General features: G+C 31.7%; 2 protein-coding genes and 1 long non-coding RNA gene across 3 annotated transcripts; 2 read left to right on the top strand and 1 right to left on the bottom strand.

Moving 5' to 3' along the window:
• The first annotated feature begins 2,813 nt into the window (after positions 1 to 2,813).
• On the top strand, positions 2,814 to 6,722 carry LOC148231060 (27 kDa glycoprotein-like). Its single transcript, XM_088195932.1, has 5 exons — positions 2,814 to 2,958; positions 3,111 to 3,256; positions 5,777 to 5,889; positions 5,950 to 6,113; positions 6,173 to 6,722. The coding sequence occupies exons 1-5, from the start codon at positions 2,916 to 2,918 to the stop codon at positions 6,502 to 6,504; spliced, it is 798 nt and encodes a 265-aa protein (XP_088052058.1). The 5' UTR covers positions 2,814 to 2,915; the 3' UTR covers positions 6,505 to 6,722.
• On the bottom strand, positions 3,295 to 5,082 carry LOC148231061 (uncharacterized). The gene is made up of 3 exons (XR_015811199.1): positions 4,640 to 5,082; positions 3,652 to 4,079; positions 3,295 to 3,582 (listed from the first exon to the last, which is right to left on the bottom strand). It is a non-coding gene; the product is annotated as an uncharacterized LOC148231061 (long non-coding RNA).
• Positions 6,723 to 9,708: 2,986 nt separating the features above from the next.
• LOC148231059 (27 kDa hemolymph protein-like) lies at positions 9,709 to 26,297 on the top strand. The gene is made up of 6 exons (XM_088195931.1): positions 9,709 to 9,901; positions 10,022 to 10,191; positions 24,781 to 24,893; positions 24,954 to 25,117; positions 25,177 to 25,451; positions 25,691 to 26,297. Exons 1-6 carry the CDS (start codon positions 9,859 to 9,861, stop codon positions 25,808 to 25,810), a joined length of 885 nt encoding a protein of 294 aa, XP_088052057.1. The 5' UTR covers positions 9,709 to 9,858; the 3' UTR covers positions 25,811 to 26,297.
• Positions 26,298 to 26,736: the final 439 nt, after the last annotated feature.

The following is a 26,736-nucleotide window of genomic DNA, read 5'->3' as shown; positions in this document are numbered from 1 at the left end:
TTCATAACAGTATCTACTGATTTGTAAGTATTTGTTTCGCCTGGTAATATATGTTAAAGGATGATATTAATAACACTTACATACAAGTTTTTTGCAGTTAATATTGCACGTTCAATTAACCATCAATGACTTTTGTAATGTTGTGAGATATTTTTAAATACACATTGAGGCAATTCTTCTTTTGAGTGTATAATACTATTAAAATCGGTTGGTAAATTAATGCAGCCTGTTGATTCATAACTGTAAGTTTTCCATTTCTAATATTCAATAATTGTTTTGCAAAATGTTCTGCAGAAGCATTGTTTTGCAATTGAACATGCATGTTTGTCGTCAATGTAAATTTATTAACGTGTCTCCGCAAATTTGATGCTTTTAAACACGCATTCAGTTTCTCAGCTGGTGTGGAACGTAGTATAATAGACAGGGCCGCCAAGAGCGAGCCCGGGCCCTGGGAAAACAATGATTCCGGGCCTCATAACAAAAATGAGAAATTTCTTGAATAAATAATAATTGGTATGAATTAACACTTTCGTGCTACAAATAAATATAAAAATCAGCCACCATTGTAACATATTTTCTGAAATCATATTTTATGAGAAAAATTTACAAAAAAAATATTTAAAATACTTGCCTGATAATTAGTCGTGTTTTCTTTGCAGCTTAGTGTTGCCATATAGTGAATTTCCAGTCCAGGGCAAAAGCAATAAAATCTTGTCATCACGGTAAAAAAGCTTATATTAAGACTTTTTATAACAATCTTACGAGTAAGAATCGAATAAAGCATATATAAACAGGATTTTCACCAATAGGAGAGTGCAAAAAACAATTATCCCTTCTCAGAAGTCAAAAATCCACGTCAAAAGCTACAAATTATATCGTTTAATATCATATATATTTACGTCAGCAACAAAAACATGGCCACTTATTGACAGAAAACAATTTTGAGAATCTGAAACAGGAACATTGAAATTGTTATTAAATATTTATATTGATCTTGTGAACCATTATATGCTATAAAATAAATATTTGTAATTTATTTCTCGGTACTCGATATTAATTTATATAACTAATTTGTGCAAAAAATCGAATAATCGACTGTAAAATTATTTTTGATTAATAACGATCATTTTAATTAATCTTTAATTACTTTCGTAATACTTAAACTTTTGAATTTTATAAAATATTCATAACTTAATGCTGTGCGAATTACCATTAGGGTGTCAAAAGAAAAATGTTTAATTTTTTATTTTACATAATTTTTGATCAGGAACGGTGGAGCAAAACTTAGCCGGCGTGTAAATTTATACATAAAATTACAGCCCCTATTCGTGTTAAAATCGTCCATGTTTTTTACTACTTAGGTTATATGTCCTCAATGTTGCTACATTAAAAAACTGCACCACAGACGAACATTTTTTTCAGTAAAATCAAATATGTTTTAATTGAATGTTAGATTTTTCAAAGAAAATACTTGTATTTTCAGTGTATGTTGTTTACATACAATAATTAGACGGGGTGAATTTTATTTTAGTTAATGTCTAGGGGAGTTAATGTCCGGGGGGTATATGTCCAGGGGGTATTTGTCTAGATACCGGCACGATGGACTTATATACATGATGTCCAAGTATGAAGCCCCTGGCTATCTTCTTCACATTATCCCCTCATATCTGAAAGACAGAAGCTATGTTGTTTCACTAAATAATGCAATATCGTCTCAGAATAAAATATCAACTGGAGTACCACAGGGAAGTTTGCTCGCACCGTTTCTATTCATACTGTATACAAACGACATTTCTACCCTAAAAAACACCCACCTGTCCATGTATGCTGACGATACAGCCATACTAACCAGTTCCCACGGTCTTAAACAAATTTCAACTAGATTACAAAAATCCCTGAAAAACTTAAATACTTACTTTAAAAAATGGAAAATTATAATAAACGAAAACAAAACAGACGCCATATGTTTTACAACCCGCCGACAACCTTTTCCACTTCTCAAAAGTGAGGACGGCTCCCCCATAGTATGGAGAAGGAGCGTTAAATACCTGGGCATTCACCTGGACCCCAAGCTTAAATTTAACCAACATGTAAAATAACTTCGATCGAAAGGGCTAACCGCTATCGCTGCTCTTCGTCCATTATTTAATAGAAAAAGCGCGCTAAAAATTAAAAATTAAATTCATCTTTATAAACAGTTAACTAGACCGGTCCTAACATATGCTTGCCCGGTATGAAGCAACACGAGTAAAATTAACTTAGATAAATTACAAGTAAGTCAAAATAGAGCAATAAAAATAATATATAACACCCGATTTTATACGAATCTTAAAAACCTACATAAAAAATAAAATTTCAACAATAAAAGAACATTGCTATTATCACACGGATAAATATTATAAAAACATCTCGCGAGAACATACTAATCCAGTAATATCTAGTATTGGCAACTACGATAAAAAAGGACTTAAATTTAAATATATACACAAAATGCCAAAGCACATCTTACTCTAGGACTTAATTAAATTACATGCATTTTTCTTACCAAATTGAAGAGATTTTAGAATCCATTTCAAAAGCTATAAATCATGTTGTTTCAGACGCAGTAGAAACCCTCCATTATCTAGCATTCATATTTAGACTTGTTTTGACAACATAACAACTTCAATCAATCGAATTTAGCTTATCTAAACCGATTTTTGACCAATAAATGAGCGCAAAAAACATTATCTTTTCTCAGAAGCCAAAAGTCTACGTCAAAAGTACTATATATGCATATGTAACGTAGGTTCTACAGTCAGTGTTAACGAATACCTCTTAGTGTCATCACATGTGCGCTGTCGCCGCATATAGTTTTAAATGATTTAACATGTTCTCTGTCATTTCTTACATATACTGAAGTTATATAGAAAAAAATGAATCGATACATTACCGTCTTCTTGTTGTGTGCCTTGATCGGTAAGCATTATTCTCACTTCACTGTCGAAAATCATGCATGTGATTCATAGATTGAAAATTCTATTAGGGTGAATTATTAAATATGAATACGTTAATTAAATTGAATAAGAATACGATTGTCTTAAATTAGTGGTTTTCAATGGTACTTGTAGCATTTGCGACGGCTAGACAGATAGACAACGAGATTAAAAATATTGAAGGTACGCCTAGTCCACTTAATATATTGGAGCAGTCACAGAAAATGCTTAGAAATAAATGCATCAAAGAAGCGAACGAGGCTGCGTTTTACAAGGCTATGGTATGTGATTATTATGTTTTAACAACATCAAAACACTATTTTATACACGTTAATATGTTTATTTTTGAACACAATGACATTTGCTCTTATTTAAGTTAGCAAATTAAGATTTATGTATGCTCAGGAGTCAGTTTATGCTCAGGAGTTCTCGTTTTTCCATCTACAATGAGTAATCATTGATGTTATCCTTTGTTCTCCCTTTCCCACGAGTCAAATGTTCGTTTAACTTATTACCTTTGAGAGTGGAATATTATCTAATATTAGAATTCATCTTAACAATTACATTAAATAAAATCAATTTTACTTGTATTGCAATTTCGTGTTACCTGCAACAAATCATATAGTCAGTTATTTATTCATTACTTAATTAAATTTTGTGAAAAAATATTACTAACCCAATAATTAAATACACATAAATGATTTATTAATGATACTATTTTTTATATACATATGTACCTATTAATTTTTACTTTAACCATAAATTTGTTGTTAAAATAATAAATGTTAAAAAATGAAAAGACTAGTCTTAAAAATTACGCTGTTTATAAAACACAACGTCATTGAGAATTTTAACTCACAGAAAAAGCTTAAGGCTGTAATATGTTGAAAATTCATTCAACGATCAATAGATACATTTTCGTTAATTTGAACATAAAAAAGTACATGGTTGTTAATGCGATACTTTAAAAGTACACACATTTATTTTAAATTCCAAAATTTTTAGCTCTTGAAGATTCAGCGCAACTGCTTGGCTGGACCAGATCGAATAGTATAAACAAAAGTGGCTCCTTTTGTTGACTTCTAAACTCTCGTCTTATCACTGCTGTTTGAATTAATAATGATTCATTAATATATAAAAATGCAAAGAAGCATTCATTCGTAATAAATAACTATTCAAATAAATATACATTTATGTAATAAAAAAAATTAATCCAGGTCTATTTTTTAATATGGTTATGCTTTCAATATCAAATATACTTCAGCATCAAAAACATGGACCCGCATATTGACAGAAAACAATTTTGAGAAACTGATACAACATCATTGAAATTATTATCAATATCAACATATCGACAGAAAACAATTCTGAGCATTAGAATTATTATCAAATATTTATGTTGATCTTGTGACCCATTATATGGTTTAGAATAAATATTTGTAAAAAAAATCTTATCGATATTAATTTATATAACCACTTAGTGCAAAAATCAAATAATTTACTGTAAAATAATTATTGATTTATAATTATTATTTTAATTAGTCTTTTATCACCTTCGTAATCCTTAAACTTTTTGAATTTTATAAAATATGCATAACTTAATGCTGTGCAAAATTACTATTAGGGCGGCAAAAGAAAAATGCGTAATTTATTATTTTACATACTTTTTGATCAAGGACGATGGAGCAAAACTTAGTTGGTTTGTAAATTTGAACATAAAATTATAGCCCATATTCGTGTTAAAAATCGTCCATTTTTTACTACTTAGGTTATATTTCCTCAATGTTGCCACATTAAAAAAAAACCGCAGACGAAAAATTTGTTCAGTAAAATTAAATATGTTTTAATTGAATGTTAGAATTTATTATTAATAATTTACAATCTGTTGTATATAATTTTTGGAACATATTCGATGTACATATAGATCGGAGTCGTTTCATCACTTGCTCTGTGCGGAATTGCATGTAAATTAAATCACCAGAATTAAGATCAGCTGCGCTTAAATTAATTCAGCAAAATTGAAGAAACATTTTAAATACATAATTTTATCGGACTAGGATCGGCGTTTGATATGGGCGGGTTTTCATATAAATTAAATAACTAGAAATAAATTATTGAACTGAAATATTTGCGTCTTGAAACAACAAATACAAATAATTTATAGCTTCACAAAAATTTTCGACGCATACCTGTTTTTGAGAAAAGCGTTAAACGATAATTAATAGTGGGCCTTTCCAACATGTTGTTTCTTTCAACGAACGAATTGACAGGTAGTGCAGTTTTCTCGAGAGCTGTTGTGTATATATTGTAAAAAGTTTCGTAAAACAATGATAAAAAGACTAAAAAGTAACTAAGACTTCTGACTAAGCCCTGAATCGCGAACATTTTTTGATGCAATTGCAATTTCAAGGAGCAAATATTTTGATTATACCCTATCGTTTATCGATTTAATTTTAGTATAAAAACAAATAAAATTCAAAAGGTAACCTAAAATAAAACTATAAACATTTCATTCATGATTTGATACTAATCTTCCAGTGATACGAAGTGTAAGCATTTGTATATTACTTTGTCAATATTTATTTATGTATGACTTTTTTATGCAATATTGATTCAATAAAACACTACTCAAATTTAAATTGCAAATGATGACAATATACTTGACTATTAACTAGAACGCATAATAAAATCACCCCAATGAATTCATTAAATGCGTTATATTATATTTAAAAAAGTTTCTTCGTCTATGAAGCCTTTTAAAAGAGCACACCCTTATCAATGTACTATTTTATTTTTTTCAGGCTGCCATAGAACACGTTGTAATGTGCTTTCAGAACTTAGTTAATTTTAAGACGTTGGAACATGAAATCGAAGAGGCGAAGGCTACCGGCGATTTGCCAGTGGTGTTTAAAAAGTACGTTCAATTTATTATGTGAAGTGTTTAATTTATTAATTATATTGTGGCGATTTATAGATACTGCAATAAATCGTCGACTTTGATGCAATGCGTGACTAACTTCACAAACGATGTAGAGCCGTGCATGAATGAGAAAGAACGATTCGAGATAAAGATATTATTGAACATTACGGAAAGCGTGACAGAATTCATCTGCTGGAAAGAAGGAGACAGGATTGTTCGTAAGTACAAATATATTTTTTGATCTTAAGATTAGATTTTTAATCGATGATTTTTTCAGATTTCTTTGCTGAAGGTGGACCGGAATGTTTTACGGACAAACGGGAAGCTGTCCAAGAGTGCGTTATTAGTTCATTTTCCAAATATAGACCAAAGGATTCTCTATCTTTAGACGTTCTTACCAATTTTCCGAGTAAGGCTGATCAATGCGACGACATGACCAAAATGCAGAATTGCATCGTAACAACGCTAGAAAAGTGTCAGAAGTCGACACCGGCATTCCTTCTCAAGTCGTTATACAAGTTCACCAGAAAAGCGACGCGGTGTGGAGTAAAAAGTAAAGTATTTAATAAAAAAGTACTTAACATTTTACCTACCGTTCACGCCAATTGACGCCTTGAGCGTGCCGAAGGTTATATACCGCGGACGCCAATTGGCGTATTGTGTATGTGATTGCTCCATGTCAAATTAAAAATGTATGTTTAGTGTTTTATTTGATTTTTTTAAGAGATGACTAAATATATGTATGAATTTTCATTTTATTTTGAAACAATTTTTTTATTTATATTTAGACAAATGCGAAGGTTTTACAAAATATTTTGTATTTCTTTCAACGTAACATAAAGGTAATAGATTTTTTACTTTATAATGATAAAATTAATATTAAAACCAGTTTCAAATAATTATAAATAATACCACTATATTAATAATGTATCTCGCCTTGTTTGAGCAATTTGAAATTATTTGTCTGTAAAATTAATTACATGGTGAAAGCTTTTTTAACTTTTTTCCTAAATTATAACCAAAACCATTTTGTTTTATATTCTTATATTTTACTAAATTTAGATAATAAGTAATTATAAACATAAAATGGTTATAAACCAGTAAAATGTATATTACATATATATAATTAGTATGTCTGTAAAATTATTTATATTATTGAAATAAACGTATTAAAAAAATCACAAATATCCCACTAAACAAACAATATGACTAATTACGTCGCTCGAACTGCAGTGCTAAAATGACGACCGCTTCTAAGGCGAGCGTCAGTCAATCCCCACCTGCCACCCTCTGATTATGACGCTCGTCCCCGTCCTTCGCCATTCGTCCGGCTCACGCGTGTCATACTTTTCGCCCTACTATTCCGTGGTGTAACAATCGACCATCCTGAAATAATTAATGTCCACATTAATATAATACATAATTGCCTCCACCTCTCACCTGAAAAGCATTTCTCAAACCCAGGGTGGCCAAACTTATCGCGATGCTTGTGCAAGAGATTGATTTTTGACATCGCAGAAACGTAAAGACGATCTCCGAGTGCAGTCTCGCGATATAGTCGACCGTCCTTTACTGGTTATTACTCCCTAATTTGTGTGTCAACTTGTCAACGCTCTACTGCTCTGATAATCTCTTGAGCTTTTTCATCCTGCAATTGTAATAGTAAAAACTACCCTGCCTCTGTACCGTCGATCAGATTGCCCGTTGTAGGATTCCAACTCAATGCATCCATATGTCGCATCACTTTGAAATGAACAACAAACAGATACACTCTAAATCTCTTTACATTCTCTACCACAGCTAACGTCTCCAGTTCATAGTTGTGATACATTGATTCAGCTTTTGTTGTGGCTCGACTGAAATATGAAATAACCGTCAGGTCACCCGTCACCATTTCGTTCAGCGTCGCTTAATTTCCATTCGACGTCCTTAGCCGTGAGCTAATTAAAAAGTCTTGCTATAATCGTAGTGTTTTTCACAATTTTAAGAAAATAACTTGCCAAGCCGATGAATTGCCTCATTGTGTGGGGCTATTAGTTTCGTGAGCAACGTCGCTGATTCTTCTCGCAGCTCAAAAGTTATTTTCAGTCGAAATCTCCACTCCGCCCATGTCAAGTCGTAGTGATGTAGGCAGTTTTACTATATCTGGGCCAAACCCTTCATCTTATCCTGCAAAATGCAAGTTTTATCATAGTCGGTCCAGCCATGAATCTACCCCAATCGGTCCACAGTGGCTAGACAGTGATCTACTCGAAACGTAAGGCACTGTGGATTGAATGGTTTGAGAATCCCGTTCGTCTTTGCCACTTTATGGTTACAATGCCTGGAACTTTATGCGTGAGCTGCTTGGTTGGTCTCCCAACGTCTACGTTTAGCCGACTCCGGCCTTACCACCCTTCTGGAACTCCGGTGTCAGCTAGTCGAACGGCTAAACCATGACTCAACCTGCTTTATGAGTCTGGTTTTAAGGGTTTGGGCGTCGCACTAGCACCCTTGCTCGTATCGCTCTCTCTGTGACTTTCTTCCTCGACATACATATATCTCCTCGATATCTTCAGGATATCGTCTGTCTCAAGCTCCTCTCCATACATGCAGCTCAAGTTGCCGCTACCTTCTCCCCTCCTAGTGCCGCTCGCGCTTTCTTCCGCGCTTTTCCCCGTGATAGCTTCAGCGCTACTTCTACCCCTCTGGTTGGCTTCAGCGCTATCTCCTACGCTTTTAGTTTGGATACCGCGTACGCTACCTCCCGCGCTTCGGCTGCTGTCACTGCCTGCGTTGCCTCTCACGCTTTGGCTCCACACACCGCTCACGCTGCCGTATTTGCTTGCACCGTTGACGCTGCTAACGTTGCTATCAAAGCTTGTACCGTCGACACTCTCGCTACCGCTTCCTCTGTAGGCCGCCATTTTGTTTGTTTACGCGTCCCTAGCAACAAATGAAATATTAGCTTAAAATTCACATAAATACTGCCCGATCCTCCGTCCCTTCTGTGAGCAGTGCGGCGGTCAACTTCGCTGTCATCTCTAGACCGGCGTCACCATTAACATCTACGTGCGTTACCAGGAAACTGAGTACGCTGACGCGTGCACGTTCGGGCAGCTTCCGGACTTAAGTGTCACTAACGAGCTCCGACGGGATCGTGTTTCCAGTGTACATCCGCATCTGGCGAAGCAGCTCCGACAGCTTTCTGCCCTCTATCGATGCATTTTGCATTTTCCATAGCCGCTCTACGAACGAAGGCGCAAATGTGTCAATGAGCCGCTTCTTTTTTGTCGTGTACGGCGACTCAGGATTCGGCACGGCTACTAAATCGGCTACAGCAGCGAGTGCTTTACGGCGCAGTCCACCGACTAGCACGTCAAACTTTTCGTGCTCGGCCAGACGTTAACCCTTCGCATCGCCAAGTTAGTTCCAGCTAAATAAATGGACCTCTGTAATTTAACGTTGAATTCGAGAAACTTGTTCCAAAGCTCAGCTAATACAAAAATATAATAATGTTATTAATTTTATATTGATTAATAGGGGTGACCATTCACTAAGGTCCTTAAATATAATTTTATTACGCTGAATAATGATTATTTTTAAAAGTTTAGCAAAGATAAAATTAATTATTGGGAAATTACAATAATAAAAATGGTGTGAATAGTTCAAAATAATATTTTTACTATTGATAAAATATTATAAGTAAAATAAATATAAGTTTGTGTTTTATATTGTTACTTTTTGTCAATGTTATTTTTAAGCGCTATGACCGAAAAATATCGCGTTAGGGCCAAACGTAATGAAATGAAAATGTCAATAGATTCTACGATCAGTGTTAGCGAAGACCTCTTAGTGATATCACGTGCGCGCTGTCGTCGCATATAGTTTTAAATGATTTAACGTTTTCTCTGTCATTTCTTACACATACTAAAGTACTTAACTTTTCCTCGCTCTAATAAGTTAACATAGAAAAAAATTAAAATGCATCGATACATTAAAGTTTTCTTGTTGTGTGCCTTGTTCGGTAAGCATTATTTTCACTTCACTGTTGAAAATCATGCATGTGATTCATAGATTGAGAAATTGAATTGTGTGAAGTAACATACGTTTGTCTTAAATTAGTTGTTTTCAATACTATTTGTAGCATTGGCGGTGGCCGAGATAGACGACGAGGTTAAAAACATTCAAGACACTGTTGAGGATACGCTTAGCAAATTTAATACATCGGGACTACCCAATATGGATGAGGCAGAGGAAGTATTTAAGAAGAAATGCATCAAAGAAGCCAACGAGGCTGCGTATGACAAAGCTTTGGTATGTAATTATTATGTTTTAATAACATCAAAACAATATTTGATACACGTTAATATGTTGACCTTTGAACACAATGCCATTTGCTCTTATTCCACAAATCAACGTTTATGTATGCACAGGAGGAATCTTAACGGGCAAAGTTCTCGTTTTTTTTATCAACAATGAGTAATCATTGATGTTATCCATTGTTCTCCCTTTTCCATGAGTCAACTGTTTGTTTAACTTATCAGGTACCTTTGAGAGTGAAATATTATCTTATATTAAACCATATACTAGATATCTATTTACTTAACCTTTGCAATATAATGAAATATGCACTTTAGCACAATTGGCAGTAGTCCATATAGTGTTTATTTTAGCAGCAATGTTCTATTTAGTGCAATAAGATGCTTGTTGTTTTAACACTCATATGGAAATGTGAATGACAATGCAAACAAGGGGTCATTGTTGAAGGTTTTGTTGCGGTGTCAATGTTGCAGTACTCGTCGATCTGATTAAAATGTTAGCGTAGAAATTATTTAGATGTATTCTAGTAGATCAGATTATTTGCGCATAATCTTGATATTTTATACATAGTTGTATTCAGTTGATCTTGCCAATTCTTGATGATAAGATTTTTTTTTATATTATGTTGGTATTGATCTTGATCTACTAAGATTTTTACTTGATAATGATATGTACCTAGAAATTTAGATTAAATAAGATCAGTTTTACTTTTATTGCAATGTTCAACAAATCATATAGTCGGTTATTAATTTATTATTTAATTCAATTTTGTAAAAAAAAACTGATTACTGATAAATATGTTACTAACCCAATTACTAAATACACACAAATGATTTATTTATGCTACTATTTTTTTATATGTACCTAATAATTTTCACTTTAGCCATGAAAAGTAAAAGTAAAAAATTATCATCATCATTGTGCAAGAATAAAATACTGGAAAATGAAAAGACCGATATGCAAAATCAAGCTTAAAAATTACGTTGCTTATAAAACACATTGTCATAGAGACTAGTAACTCACAGAAAATGCTTACGACCTAAATGAAGCATTGAATAAATTATGCTACTATTTAACCTTATATAATTATTTTTTTATTTAATAATTGTTTTTCGGGTTTTGCTACTCATTAGTGTAACTTGGAAAATCTGTTGAAAATATAGTATTACTGCACATTTATACCAACATACAAATACAATTCAGGTGTCAGTATCGGATGGCAGTGTCGAATGAAGAAAAATCTAGTAATAAAATTAACAAACAATTTGCTTTCTAACAAACTATAAAAATAAACTAGATCGTATAAAATTGTTTTTATAGTGATTTAATTACATAATGATAAAAAACAGGCTTTTATTCATTATTTTACTGTAGTAATAATATTATAAATAATATACTACGGTTAACAATTAAAAAAAACTTTTCTAAAGGCCCTAGCACGCTACTGAGTAAAATTTGGAATGGTTGACTTTTAATATAATGTACATATATATCGGAGAAGAGGTTGGGATTGGGTTGACTTTCGCGAATTAATATAAATCTTAGGGTATGGAGTGAAATGGTTGTACGGAATTACCATAATAGTTTACATTACATTACTTCGAAATACCATTACCTGGTCGGTACACGCACTTATTTTTAATATTCCAACGTTTCTAACTCTTGGAGATTCAGCGCAACTACTTGGCTGGACCAGATCGGGCAGTATAAACGAAAGCAGCTCCTTTTGTTGGCTTCTAAGCTATCGTCTCCGTCGATTCGACCTAAACTTTGTTTGACTAAACTCTTGTATATTCAAAGCTGGAAGCGAATTGGTAGTCTAAATGGTAGTTCGGAAGTCAAATAATAAAATATGGCTTATAAATCATCAAGGAAGGTGAGGAGTCCAACGTTCCTTCTAATCCTCGATTCTTTAAATGCTTTGAAACGAAACAAAGAATATTTATTTTTGTCTAATCTTATTAAACTTTATATTTTAATTGATATAATGTAAATCTCTGGCAACAATGGTTTCTACCTGATTTGTCACCGTTTTTAGGGGAATGGTTTTAAGTGCACATTCTTTCGTATTTGGATCAGCACTATTGACCCCGTTAATTGTTGTCATTGAAAGCTGAAAACTGCTTTGATTCTTGAAATTGAATGACACAAATCCATTAGTTTTATGAGCCCTTTAATTTCAACGCAACGATTGCAGGTGGTCCCGACAAAATAATAAAATCTCTTCACATAATATCAATAGATGTTTTATTTTGAAAATATACAAAAAAATATCACATTGTAGTTATATACTTTTAAAAAAATGTAATAACACTATTTTTAATGATTAAAATTAAAATCCGCTGACTTGTCTCTCAAAATAATTGTATTACACATATTTGGCTATTTTCCATTAAAAGGTTACCGACCCTTTACCGCAAAAAGTGCATTGTGTACAAGAGTATAAATTCTCTGTTCGGTGATTTTGTAGCACAGACAAAATAGATAACTTGTTGCGTGTTTTAAGTATTAAAACATGGAAAACCTTGCGTTCAATAATATCAGTCTGGTTTAGTATCTATCTAAATATATCTGTATGTGTATGGAAATCTATTTATAGAGTTATTATAGGAGCGATGTTTCATTCAGTAGAATAAAGAAAAATATAGTATGTTTTTTGACTCAATTTTTGATCTCACAACGTGTTCAAGTTTATTTTTATCGAACGGAATATTTGCGTAATATATAGATATGATATTATATACAAAGCAAACGTATAATAACGATACCGAAGGCGGCAGACTTATAATAAATAGGTTTAGTGTGCTTTCTTTTATTTTATTTATTAATGATAACGAATAATATTTGTCCTCATTGACCTTCGATTCGGTTATAGTTTTGTACGCTTTCAGATTATTTATAATTCACAAAAACATTAAATGTTAATCAAGTAATATTTGTATGCTTTGTAATATAATGTAAATTTGTTTAATGTTCAAACAAACTATTATAGCTAGGCATTATATACATTTCGGTGAAAATGCACTGATATGATTCAATTTTAAAGGCAACAAATTAAATCAACTTTCGGTCAGAACAAAAATCAAATAACGCTCAGAATTTTATTAGCAGCCTGGTCATAATTATATTATTAAGGATCAGAATAAATATAGAACGAACATGTGAATTAAAAAATAATATTTTAACGTTTATGGGCAATAAATTATTTATATTAGAAATATTTTATAAAACATCTCGCTCCCTCTAAAACTGTTTGACAGGTTAGGTGCGAGCGAGCAATTATAAAATACTACCAGAAAAAATAAGTTGATATAACCTCAGTAGATCATTATTTGGATCTCTTTCTGTTTCCATCAATATATCTGCATTAGTTATCCAAGCTGTTTAGCTATTTAACAAGAATCCGTTAAATCTTATTTTATTACCAGGGTTCAGGTTTTCAAAAACACAAAATGCGTTAAACAAAGCGCCAGACAAAAATTGGCTAGTCAGTGGTCGTTTTCTTAATATTTCGATTTCACTATGATTCATAGTATTTCATGTTTAGAATCCACGTCAAAGGCAATTAAATCGTGCCGTCGCATAAAACTTTTTATAACAATATTACGACTTACAATAAGTGAGAATCGAGTGAAGCATATCTAAACCAAATTTTGACCAATAGGGGAGCGCAAAAAACAATTATCCCTTCTCAGAAGTCAAAAATCCACGTCAAAAGCAATAAAATTGCGCCGTCGCAGTGGAAATGCTCGTTACCGAGCGTTCCCAAAGACACGATTTTATTGCTTTTCGCGTGAATTTTTTACTTCTGAGAATTAATAATTGTTTTTGCACCTTCCTTTTGACCAAAATTCGGTTTGAATATACTTTGACAGATGCTCTCATATCAGAAGTCCGGTAATAATATGACGTCTGTCTGTACTTCTTCCGCTTACTTTCTCCTGAGAGATGAGTTGGCTTAGTTTATATTTTGGACCTAATGAAAAAACTTTCATTAGGCAAGTTGGGTTTGGTTAATTATTGTATTGTTTGGGCTTGAACAGCAAATAGACGTTTCGCAACTGTCAAATTGAGTTTCATGGATGTTTTAGAGCAGCATTAAATTATATTTTCGCTACTAAAATATATATTTACTGGTGAATATGTATTTAGACTTAACTAGTGATAATATAACTTCACTGTAAAGTTTATACGTAAATTTAAAATTTATACATATAATTTATATTTGTATATAAATTATATGTCAGTGGTCTTTTATAATTTTTCGACTTTATGATTCATAGTATTTCATTACTCGTTTGGTATGGTGGTCGATCTTTCACGGTTTTGAATATATAATTTAATAAATAACAAATAAAAAGCACTATATTTTATATTTTTTGTAAATGTAAATGATTTCTATTGAAAATAAAACCAATAAATTAAAGAGTACGAAATATATGAACATAACAAAAAATATTGAGAGCTCCTGAATGTATATAAAAATCCACAAAAGCCGAATAATATAAAAAAAATTAAAATATACTATTACAAAAAATTAGTAAAATAAATCAAATCGTTTCCAAAAACCCACTGTTTCAACTGTTCCGCTGTCTCTGGAGTGTAGTGGTGGTTCCATGTTTCATCCACGGTTATGATATGCCTGTGGCCTCAACAAGTTCGCGCACTATCGAGGATTATGTCGATCATTTCTGTCGTAGTCACCTCAAGTTGACGTCCCGAACGATGTTCATCACTTATGGAGGTACAACTTGTACGAATTGTAAACAGTTTTAAACGCGGGTGCAGATGTGCCATGAACTTCATCCATCTCGGCTTTCATTTCTTTCGGTGTTTTGCCTTTCAAATGAAAGTGTTTAATTAATACGCGAAACCCATTTTTTAATTTTTCTAAAATAACAAAGGTTTGCTAAAATCGACTGTAAAAATGAAAGTACGCGATGGAAATGGCTGACAATTTGACAGCAGTTTCAATACTACTAGCGTCATCTATAATATAATATATCTAAGGATCTATTGACCTACCGTCGTATCTACCATGACTCAAACATAACGTTAACCATGTATGGAAAAAATATGAGGTTCAACTTTTGCTTCTGATCTACTCCCATTAATTGTTCTCATCGAAAAGTCCGATTCTTAATAAATTCAAAGGGCACAGTGAAGTTTTGAAGACTGTCTTCTCTGGGGCGATATTCAAACTGTTCTATGATTGTCTTGAGGAAGGGTGGATGATTAAACTTATGCGTTGGTCGTCTTCCCCATTACAAATGATTTAGGTGGTATTGAAAAATCCCTATTTTATCATCTACATTATTACAAAAAAAAAAAACAATGTAATAAAAATTTGGCAGTCTATACTATTTACCCGAAACTTACACCTGTTTTTTTTAGTCTAAGGCCGAATTCTTTTAATTTTGAAAGACAGTGCTAGTTTAATTGTATAAATGCAAAATTCTCTTTAGTAAAACTCATACTTAAATTCAGTTTTAGCGCAAATTTATGTTTATTTAAGTGCATCCTCTCGGCGGCTCGTTTCATAAGCCTTTCTTTTTAAATCTTGTAAGAGCGTATATTTTGTAATATCCGTCAACTTATGATGATCAATACAACAAAAAACAAAGTCGGATTTAAGTAAAGAAAATACAATTGTCAGTTTCCAACGAAATCAAAAACGGAGCTTCACGCGACGTAAACTTGCAAAACGTGTTTTATTATTTCAAGGAGCCCAACGTGCGCAGGTCAGCAATGTTTAGTACATGTACGTTTACGTTTCTCAACCACTAGACGACACGAAGAGCAATTAGTTGGGCAGGTTAAATAGGCAACGCGACAGTGAGATTTTCCAGGGTCGCCAACAACTTCACTGTCCTCTTTCGAGACTAGGCACAACCTTCGTAACCGTTGGACTGTGTCGAGTTTTGGAGGTTTAACTGTCAATCACTAAAGCGTTATATAGTAGGAATTCTACAATTTTGCGATTATGTTAAATACAAATTACACTAAACAGACAAAAATATCGTTTTTGAGGTAAATCAGCCTGATTATTAGGAAAAGCGTTCTGGAGAGCTCGTGCGGCACCCGTTTATAATCAGGATATAAATTAGCATTTCTGTAATCTAATCCAAAGGTTATTTCTGGCTCTCTATCAACAATATAAAGAACGTCTAGACGGTATTTTGCCAATTTCTATATAACGTATATATACTTCGTGTTATATAAATGTTATAAATAATATTTCCTTGTACTATTTTATTTATTTTTAGTGTTATCTTGTAGATTTTTACTGTATTTATAAGATAAAATTTAACCGTGAGTTACCAATATTCATACCGGAATTGATTTTTTTTTTAAATATGTTTTTAGTAGTAAAGTAAAATATTAAATTTAGTTTCGGGTTTCTATAACGAGTGGTGTAACTTGATCAGCCAGAGAGACGTCAGAAGATCTGTTTGATATGTATTTAAATTGCACAAGTTGTTATACCGATATAAATGTGTCAGTAGCGAGCGATAGTGTCGAATGTGAAAGAGTTCAGGTTAATCAAAAATCTGTGTGTGTCATTAATATTAAGCCCTTGAAGTAAATGCACGAGTGTGTTTCGAAATGAGTCTCTCTCTCTCTCTCTTGCGTCTCTACCTGTGGAGCTGTCCTCTTGTGAACATAAGCTTAGACGAATGCGAAAAAGCTTATTTAGACAAATTAGACCATATTGTCAAACTCTACTTCTATAATAAAACATGAATATGTTTTCCGGGAGGCTCTATACAAACGAAACCGTTGTGGTAGCTTCCTGTTGGCCACACAAATGATAATGAAAAATATATATATGTTAAATGAGACATTGCCTTATATTTCGATGCTCGTTTAACGATACAATACAATTGTTATAAATATTTATTGTTTACGTCTGTCTTTTTGGGTGTTCTAATATTTAATTTTCTCTTGAGAGTTTGATTATAAAGCACTTTTTAATAGATTTTGTGATAACTTCTATACATAGTAATATTTTTTTTAAAGATATACTATTTACAATATGTTTAAATACAAATAATGTATTAAATACGCAAGAATATACAAGAAAGTGACTGATATGTATTTGATATAAAATATGATCATAAAAAATTTGCCTGTAAAAAACATTATATTGTATATTTTTTCTCTATTTATACGAAAGCTTGCTTTATTTTATTTAAAAAGAAAAAATAAGCCATCTGACTCCTTAATACGCTGGCATTGCACATTGTCATGTTTAATGTTAGCTACGAGCAGTGGCGTAGCTATGGGGGAGCGGAGGGCGGCCCGCCCTGGAGGACCGCCCTGGGCGGCACTTGCTTGGGGGCGGCATATTCGCGATGGGATCGTCTAGTGTGGTTCTTAACCCTGAATGCATATATAAATCCACAAATAACAAGAGCTTAATAAAAACCAATTTATTACGGGGGCGGCAATTTTAAGAATCGCTACGAAGAGCTGATGATATTTTTTTATTTTGTTTTATTATTTTTTGTGTATTATTGTAGCGACGATCAGTCATTAACAATAAGACATAAATAGCATCATGACACAAAAAGGATTTTTTTAACCACACAACACGAGTCGTTAACCCTTTCCGCTCGGACTCACCAGCGCACTGTGGGGTATTTGCCAAAATTATTTTTTCACTTTAGCTTATTCCATAAGTGCTCTTAGTCAAATATATAGTGTTATAAGCGTTAAAAAACACATTACAGTAAAAAAAAAATTTTTTTTAAAAATTTAGACAATATTTTATTTAAAAAAACTAAACAAAACATGTATACATATATCTTAAATTGTTAATTGGAAGATGAATTCCATGATTCCTCGTCTGAAACTAGTTCTTCCTCATCCGACGATTGTCCAATTGTATCTACACACATCTACATTTGTTATGACTGACTGACTGTTGAAAAAAATAGACTAGATGAGGTTCAGCTGTAAGCAACATGGCTACCGTCTCTTTTAAAAAGGGTATACTTTTTTTTGTTTGATCCTGTTATGACAGTCTGTTTAGCACATCCATATTACAAGATACTCTTTAAATGTTAAAAAATAAAAAAGTAATATGGAAATATTACATATTTACCGTTGAAACTTTGATAATTCTTTAGCCACCATGAATCAAAATTTCGTCATCGAGGATAATCAAACATATATTCACCTAACTGTGTATGATTAACGCACTCGTAAACCACACTTAATTACAATTATTGATGAACAGTATATTTTGTTATCAGTTTTAGCGATAAACAGGATATCATATTACGTTTAATAATTTATATATCATATCATTCAAATAATTGCCTACAATATTACATATTACATTCGAAACGTATAACTTCGTTCTTCCGCCAAAATGGAGACCTTAATGCAGCTAAATTAAAACTTTTATGGTCATACCAAACCACAGTACGAATCAAATACATTAACTGAAGCTGGACGAGATTAAACTTTTAAATAAATAAAAGCAATGATCAATACCACAAATTATGAATCACATTAATCGAAATGAAAAGTCATAATCATATAATCTCAAAATAATATATGGAATCATCATATCTTTAATTCGATAGTGTTCATGCCAGTAGATTGTGTTTTTTATGAAATTTATATAATATTATATTATTAAGGATATTTTGTAGCATAATTTTATTTTTATCATTATCAGTCGTGAACTAATAATGATTGAACTCCAGAGTTATTGATGACCTCGTGAGTTCTCAATCCTGAAGCAGTGGTCTATAACATTTTTTTATTGTTTTTAATTTTAGATCAAAATAAAATGTAATTAAATATGTATTATTTTAATTCAATTAAAATTGGTGGTACCAAAAATCAATAGTGACTTTTAGATAAATATTTGTATCCATTAAAAAGATACTATAGTTACATATTTTTGAACTATGTACTGATCGATTATAATACAATCAAGTTGAGTTATTACTTTTTTTAAATAACTCAGTCGTTTTCCTTATGCGGTTGCAAGTAACAATAATTAGTTGTTCCGTGTATGCGAATACTGAATATCTTAGTAATAATACGCCAGTGTTACTTTGAGATGGGCAAAGGTCGTCACATGGTACTTGTTATTTTGTGATTAATTGATAATCATATCTAACCAATGAGTCATATAAATTTCGGTGGATTTAGTACTCATTTTATGTTATGGATAATTATTATAAAATTGTGTACTTATTTCTACAAGGATAAAATAACTAATTTTATATTATATATACAATAACATTTTAGAATAAAAAATATCGATAAAATGTATCGTTTTTCAACAAAAAATATGTATTAATTACATTTTTTGATTGATTATGCAACACTTTGATACATTATACAAAATAATAATAAAAGGAATTTTCTGTAATAAATCATTACGAAATATTAATTTTTTTACAGTAGTATCTTTCTTTATCGAAGTATTTTATATATTGTTGTTAATGTTGTTATTGTCAATTTTATCATTTTTACAGCTATTAGTAAAATTTCGCTCTTAACACATTCATACAATTTTTTAAACATTAAAATTCGAATTGCACTGTTTTTTTCGAAATTTTAATTTTTGGTCACATGATTTAGGCGGTGCGCGCGTATATGAAGGGTCAATTTTATATGAAAAAATCTATTCTCCGCTTGTTTTAAAATTACTTATGATATTATAAAACAGTGGTTTTTAATCGTTGATACCAACAAACCCTTTGCTAATATGCTATTTTTTCCGAATCTTAGCGAATGTTTCATACCATCTACGCAATGGAAAGTTCCCAAATAAATTTACCTCTTCGAAAAATACTTCGATCGTTGTTAATATTTCTCGCTGTTATCTCAAACAACGTATATCACTGTAAGGTCACGAATCGCGACCTTCTTCGATTTACTACATCATTAGCATAAAAAACATAAGCATATGTTTCGATGAAGACTCAAATAAAATTATATTATAATCATTGTCTGAATCAAGAATAGCTCTCCAGTCTAGTCCATAATTTAACCACTAGTCTTCCTTTATTTGAAGATAAGAAGACTTGTTGTAAGTGAATAAACAGTCTTTGTATCTGCTTATCAAACTTCTTATGATCTTCCTCTCCAAAATGTTTTATTTTGTTAGAAACTAAGATTTAGATTCGCGCTTGTTAGCAGGGACATTTCTAGGTGAGCAAAAGTTGGCTAGTCAGTGGTCGGTTTTTTATTTACATGACATTTTTCTGTCCAAAGTCAAGTTCACGTCAAAAGCAATAAAATCGTGCCGTCGCAGTGGAAACGCTCGATTATCTAGCGTTTATATTAAGACTATTATAACAATATTACGACTAATAATTAGTGAGAATCGAATGAAGCATATCTAAACCGAATTTTGACCAATAGGAGAGCGCAAAAAACAATTATCACTTCTCAGAAGTCAAAAATCCACGCCAAAAGCAATAAAATCGTGTCGGCGCCGTCGCAGTGAGAACGCTCGTTACCGAGCGTTCTCACTGCGACGGCGCCGACACGATTTTATTGCTTTTGACGTGGATTTTTGACTTCTGAGAAGTGATAATTGTTTTTGCGCCCTCCTATTGACCAAAATTCGGTTTGAATATACTTTAACCAATGCTCTCATATCAGAATTCTGTTGATATCTATCATATTTTTAAAACATAGTGTAAAATACAAACAGACAAATTATGGAGCAATATGCGAGATGGGACGTCTGTCTGTACTTTTTTCTCTGAAAAATGAATTGGCTTAGTTTGTATTTTGCACTTGACCTAATGAAAGTACTAAAACTATAATTAGTTTTATAACTTTCATTAGATTAGGTTTGTCATTAGTATATCATTATTCCTTTCAATGTTTACTTCCTTCCAGCAGGGTTAATATGTTTTGTAAAAAATTGTGCTATGTAGATATTTTTGTTTGATTTTGGATTGTTTTTTTAATACCTGTGTTTAGTATATTTAAATATAATTTTTTTATGGTATTTAATCAAATTTTGACTTTTATGACATTTTTATTTCGTGATTCAAACAATAAAAAGATTTTCAACAATCTTCCTTACATTCAGGTACTTTTAAAAATACTTTATACGCTGATGCTTGATTGTGTTGTCTACGAGTACTAATAAAAATCTGTTTTCAATTTTTTTTTCTCTTTCATTTATTTATTGCACTGTCGAAAAATAGATTTTTGTAAATACAGGCACTACATCTTTTTTTTGGAACAATTAGTATAGAAAAACATCGATTTTGACAAAAAAAATTGATCGACAGCTTCTGGATGCCTCCTAATTTTTTATATCAGAAGCCATAGCACAATTTTCCAATCTATTCCAATATATTTTTTTCAACTACGATTATCTGAAAGAACCTTATAACAAAGGAGTACGTATAAAATTATAAATCTATTTATTTAAAATGTGACATATTTTTTTTTAAAAACATGTTTTTGTGATTGATGTTTGTGATATTAATATGGTTAAGATGTGATTTATTAATATTATATAATTTTATTTAAAAAAAATTAAATTGCTATATAAAAAATTCGTTCTTACCGGTATTTCATTTTGTAACACCGGTAGTATCGTCGATTGATTTTTGCCCCAATACCGTTATTACCGGTATTGCAATCCCTAGTTTTGATCTCACGTGCTTTTGTATTAGCATATGTTTGTTGGCATAGAGATATCTGTTTCCATTTTTTAAATTTTTAATATCCGTTTTTCATTGCATAAACTGAAAACCACTACAACCCTATACTATTATTCATCGCCCAAGTATCAGAAGAGTCGGTCTAATCGGACTTTCGCTTTAGTACAATGCGCAAATAACTCGGGTTAGGTCCGACCTCCTACCTGGGCTGTCGCGAGTAATAGTCGCGGTCATATAAACCGACTAATAAATTATAGGAGAGACATTGCCGTGCTCTGCGTATCTAATAAACACTCTCATGAAAGCAAAATCATTGAAGAGCTCCATTTGCGATAAATAACAATTCTGACGCAATAAAAAAGACACGTCCTATCTATCATTTTTTCCATAATTGCAAGTTTTTACGTCAACTCTGAAATTAAATAGCACCACTTAAGCAGTCAATGCTACAATATATGTTAGCTAAGTATTATAGAATAACAATGAGTTGTCAGTTTTTGGAGGGACTCCTTTTATTCTTGTAAATCAAAAAATGTCCGAACGTTGTATATTATGATATACATTTGTCATCATGCATGTTATCAATATAGTCTATATTTGAATATGTGTTTATAACGTAATATTTATGCCAGTAGATTGGGATTATTTTATTTGTTCCTCGATAATTTGCGTCAAACTGACAGCAGCTGTTTTCTTCAGACCTTGACCACTCGAGGATTGCACAGAGGTTTGAAATATTTCATTTGGTTGCCGATCGACGCACTTTGGACGCGTTGAGTCACGGCTCAGTCAACATTTTTACGTTGTTTATTCTGCGTGATTTGTTCGGGGTCATGTTTTTTTAATTGTCAGCTTAACTCAAACTGTTTGCAATGTCCATAAATAGTACCCCTTATGCGTCTGATACTTATCTCTTCACTTTCTGTACCTTGCAAGTTTTGCTCCGATCGATCGCCTGGTTCTAATACATAATTATCGACGCTTTTGTAATACTGAGAATCTAGCGCTGTTGCTATATTTCAGGAAATGAAAAATTGTACGAAATTTGATTTCTATGTTCACTCGAGCATGTTATATTCGATCGATTTATGTAACAATATGTTTTTTTTATGAATCGCCATCATATGCGCACAATGAAAATCTTATCACGACCGTTTGATTCATTAATGATTCATTAATGCATAACAATGCAAAGAAGCGTACTTTATAATAAATTATTATTCAATTGAATATACTTTTATGTAATAAAAAAAAATAATCCATGTCTATTTTTGAGTTTATTTATACTTTCGATATCAAATATACGTCCACAAAAACATTGACCCGCATATTGACTGAAAACGATTCTGAGAAGCTGAAACAACCACATAAAAATTATTATCAAATATCTTATACATATTGATCTTATGGATCTTATGGTTCTAGATCACCTCATTTTAACTGGATATAATTTTAATTTTATATCGAATTTTATTTGAATAAATCAAATACAATTTTTTATGAGAAGTGTCTCATTATTTTAACAAATGACATATGTTTATTTAGTGTAAGCAAATGCATCCCCAAATGTCCCTGCGTTTCAAAGTGAATAAATACGAAATTTCATCATGTACTTAACGAAATTTGAGAAAATATGATGCACATGTATCAAGATCCATAATGATAAAAAATGAATCATTGAAGTGAAAAAAAACCACTTATTTTTCAATTAAATAAAGTTTCTGAGAAACAAAATTAGCTTAAATACATAATGTTATTATAATTTGTGTTCAATAACAATATTTTTTGTAACAAATTCGATGTACATATAGATATGAGTCATTTCATCGTTTCTTTTGTGCTGAATTGCATGTAAATTAAATCACTAATTTTATCGAATTTATTGTATGAGTATATACAATGGTTAATAATGATTGAATGAATTTGGTATAGATAAAGATCGGATCAGGATCGGCATTTGATTTGGGCGGTTTTTCATATAAAATATCTGCGATCAAATTATTGAACTGATTAAAATAAAATCTTTGCGTCTTGGAACAGCAAATACAAATAATTTATAACTTCACAAAAAATTGCGACGCATACCTGTTTTTGAGATAAGCGTTAAACGATAATAAAGTGTGAGCCTTTCCAACATTTTGTTTTTTCTGCGAATTCGGTCATTGTAAACACCGCCACAAACATTCTATTCACAAATGTTTTTCGAAAGCATTTTTTTGTTGAGGAGTGTCTCATTGTTTCGCATTTCAAAACAAAATAAAGGATCATATATTTTAGAGCGGCACTAGTTACTCGGATATATTGAGAGAAAAACGACTAAAAACGTGTTGCATAAGTATACTTACTGTTTCTTTCAAAGATTTTTCAAATTTTATTTGAGATAGTACAAACGAATATTCGATTGAGAACCCTAGTAGTAATATTTCCTCTTACACCCACTCCATTTCATTAGTACAGGCGATAGTATACCACTAACTCAATGACTAGGTCCCAAACATGAGTCACACTTGATGTATAGGATAATGCTTTACAACCGACTATTGTGTGAAAGTCAATATTAAGAGCCATAGTATTATCGTTTGGCGATTTTAATTTAGTACATAAATTAACAAAATTCAAAAGTTAAACTAAAATGAAATTATAAACATTTTATTGATTATTTGATACTTAACTAATCTTATTTCTAGTGATATGCAGTGTAAACACTTGTATATTACTTTGTCAATATTTGTTTATGATGACTTTTTTTATGCAATATTGCTTAAATAACACACCACTCAAATTTACATTGCAAATGATGACAATATAGTTGACCATAACGAATTCATTGAATGCGTTATGTAATATTATATTTTATAAGGCTTCTTCAATTATGAAGCCTTTTAAAAGAGCGCACTCTTATCAATGTACTATTTTTTTTTTTCAGATTGCCAAAGAAGACTTTATAAAGTGCCTTCAGAATTTAGTTAATTTTGAGAAGTTGAAAGATGAAATCGAAGAGGCGAGGCCTACCGGCGATTTGGACGTGGTGTTTAAAAAGTACGTTCAATTTATTATGTGTAGTGTTTAATTTATTAATTATAATGTGGCAATTCATAGATACTGCAATAAATCATCGACTTTGAAGCAATGCGTAGCAAACGTTACAAACGCTGTAGAGCCGTGCTTGAATGAGAAGGAACGAGCCAATAAAAAGATATTCTTGAACATTACGGAAAGCCTGACAGATTTCATCTGCTGGAAGGAAGGAGACAGGATTGCTCGTAAGTACAAATATATTTTTGAATCGTAAGATGAGATTCTCAATCGATGATTTTTTCAGTTTTCATTGCTGAAGGTGGTCCGGAATGTTTAATGGATAAACAGGAAGCTATCGAAGGATGCGTCAATAGCTCCTTGTCCAAATACATACCAAAGGACTCTCTATCGTTAGACAATCTTCCTGATTTGTTGATTAAGGCTGAACAATGCGACGACATGACCAAATTGCAGACGTGCATCGTAGCAGAGTTAGAGACGTGTCAGGAGCCGACACCGGCAAACATAGCCGAGTCGTTATTCAAGTTTGTCAGACAAGTCACTCCGTGTGGAAAAAAGGTAATGTATTCAATAAAAAATTACTTTATAATGATAAAAATAATATTAACCAGTTTTGATCATTTATAAATAATATAACATTATCTCACCTTGTTTGAGCAATAAGCTATTTTTTTAATGCATATTTAGTCTTTTCTAAAAAGGCTAGATTAGCTTGACTTAAAAATATATTTTTGGTCCACCTTGTATATATATATATATAGATATGTACCATGTTCATGAATTGTTTATTTTTACAGGGTAATACAGCAGCGAGAGGGGCGACTCCGCCGCCAGGTTCGCATAACTCGACAAATTCAGCAGCATCGGTAGTCATCTCCTCCTTAGTCCTAATGGTATCGGCTGTGTATTTTGTATGATTATTCAAAACTGTGAATATTCTTATATACTATCTTAGAAACTGTAAGATATATCGTTTTTGTACTACGTTTTTTTATGTTGCCTTGTTGTTTAATTGGTTCAGGGTACTGGTACTTCAAGCTTTGTTTTACGCCAGTTTGAATGGACAATACCAATTTAAGCTTTCATAGATTTGCTTAAATATATCGATGTACTTATTAAAAAAAATCGTACCGTCCGTTCTCCGACCGATTTTCCAATGTTAAACACCTTGGACCAAAAAATACGATTATATAAATGAAATATTGACATTCTGATCCTGACACATTAAATGGCTGTTTTAATATAAATAAATTAAATAGTGTTTTTCTATCTATATTTTTTAAGATGTCTAATGTAGAATATATAAATTGATGTTGTTGTTTTATCTTGAATCGAAAATTTATATAAACAATTTCATTATATATGTATTTATATAAAATTTAAATAAATAAAATCTAAATTAAACTATCGTTTGATTTAAAAGGTAAAAATGAAACTAATATCCGAAAACATACTCAAATGTTATTTATGTATAAGTCTCGCATACATTTACACTATTATAAACATAAATCAAAGATTTTGAAACACAGTCTCATACGTATGTAAAAAAAATCATATATTTAATTCATATATGTGTTTAAAAATACTTTCACGTGTAAACAGTCGAGCTTCTCTGGAGAAAAACGAAACATTATATTGTATGCAAAATAAATGAAACTCATAACATTTTTGCAAACAATTTCATCATAGAGAAAAATTCGCTGAATGTTTATTTATACAATTTATAATAATATATAAATATAATATATGCATACAATGAGAGTTCTACCGTAAGTTATTACACATTGCGGCTACTATTTATTGTATTTATATTTATATAAAGTAATAAAAAAAATTCTAAAAA

This window comes from Plectrocnemia conspersa, unplaced genomic scaffold, assembly GCF_051122295.1.
Source record: "Plectrocnemia conspersa isolate PC_06_02 unplaced genomic scaffold, ASM5112229v1 ptg000010l, whole genome shotgun sequence".
Lineage (NCBI taxonomy): Eukaryota > Metazoa > Arthropoda > Insecta > Trichoptera > Polycentropodidae > Plectrocnemia > Plectrocnemia conspersa.
This window is presented reverse-complemented; position numbering and strand designations above follow the sequence as displayed.

Coding starts and splice junctions, on each gene's coding strand:
- LOC148231060 (XM_088195932.1), top strand. CDS start 2,916: ATGAATCGATACATTACCGTCTTCTTGTTGTGTGCCTTGATCG. Junction 5,890..5,949: donor TTGCCAGTGGTGTTTAAAAA/GTACGTTCAATT, acceptor GGCGATTTATAG/ATACTGCAATAAATCGTCGA. Junction 6,114..6,172: donor AGAAGGAGACAGGATTGTTC/GTAAGTACAAAT, acceptor TGATTTTTTCAG/ATTTCTTTGCTGAAGGTGGA.
- LOC148231059 (XM_088195931.1), top strand. CDS start 9,859: ATGCATCGATACATTAAAGTTTTCTTGTTGTGTGCCTTGTTCG. Junction 9,902..10,021: donor CTTGTTGTGTGCCTTGTTCG/GTAAGCATTATT, acceptor TACTATTTGTAG/CATTGGCGGTGGCCGAGATA. Junction 24,894..24,953: donor TTGGACGTGGTGTTTAAAAA/GTACGTTCAATT, acceptor GGCAATTCATAG/ATACTGCAATAAATCATCGA.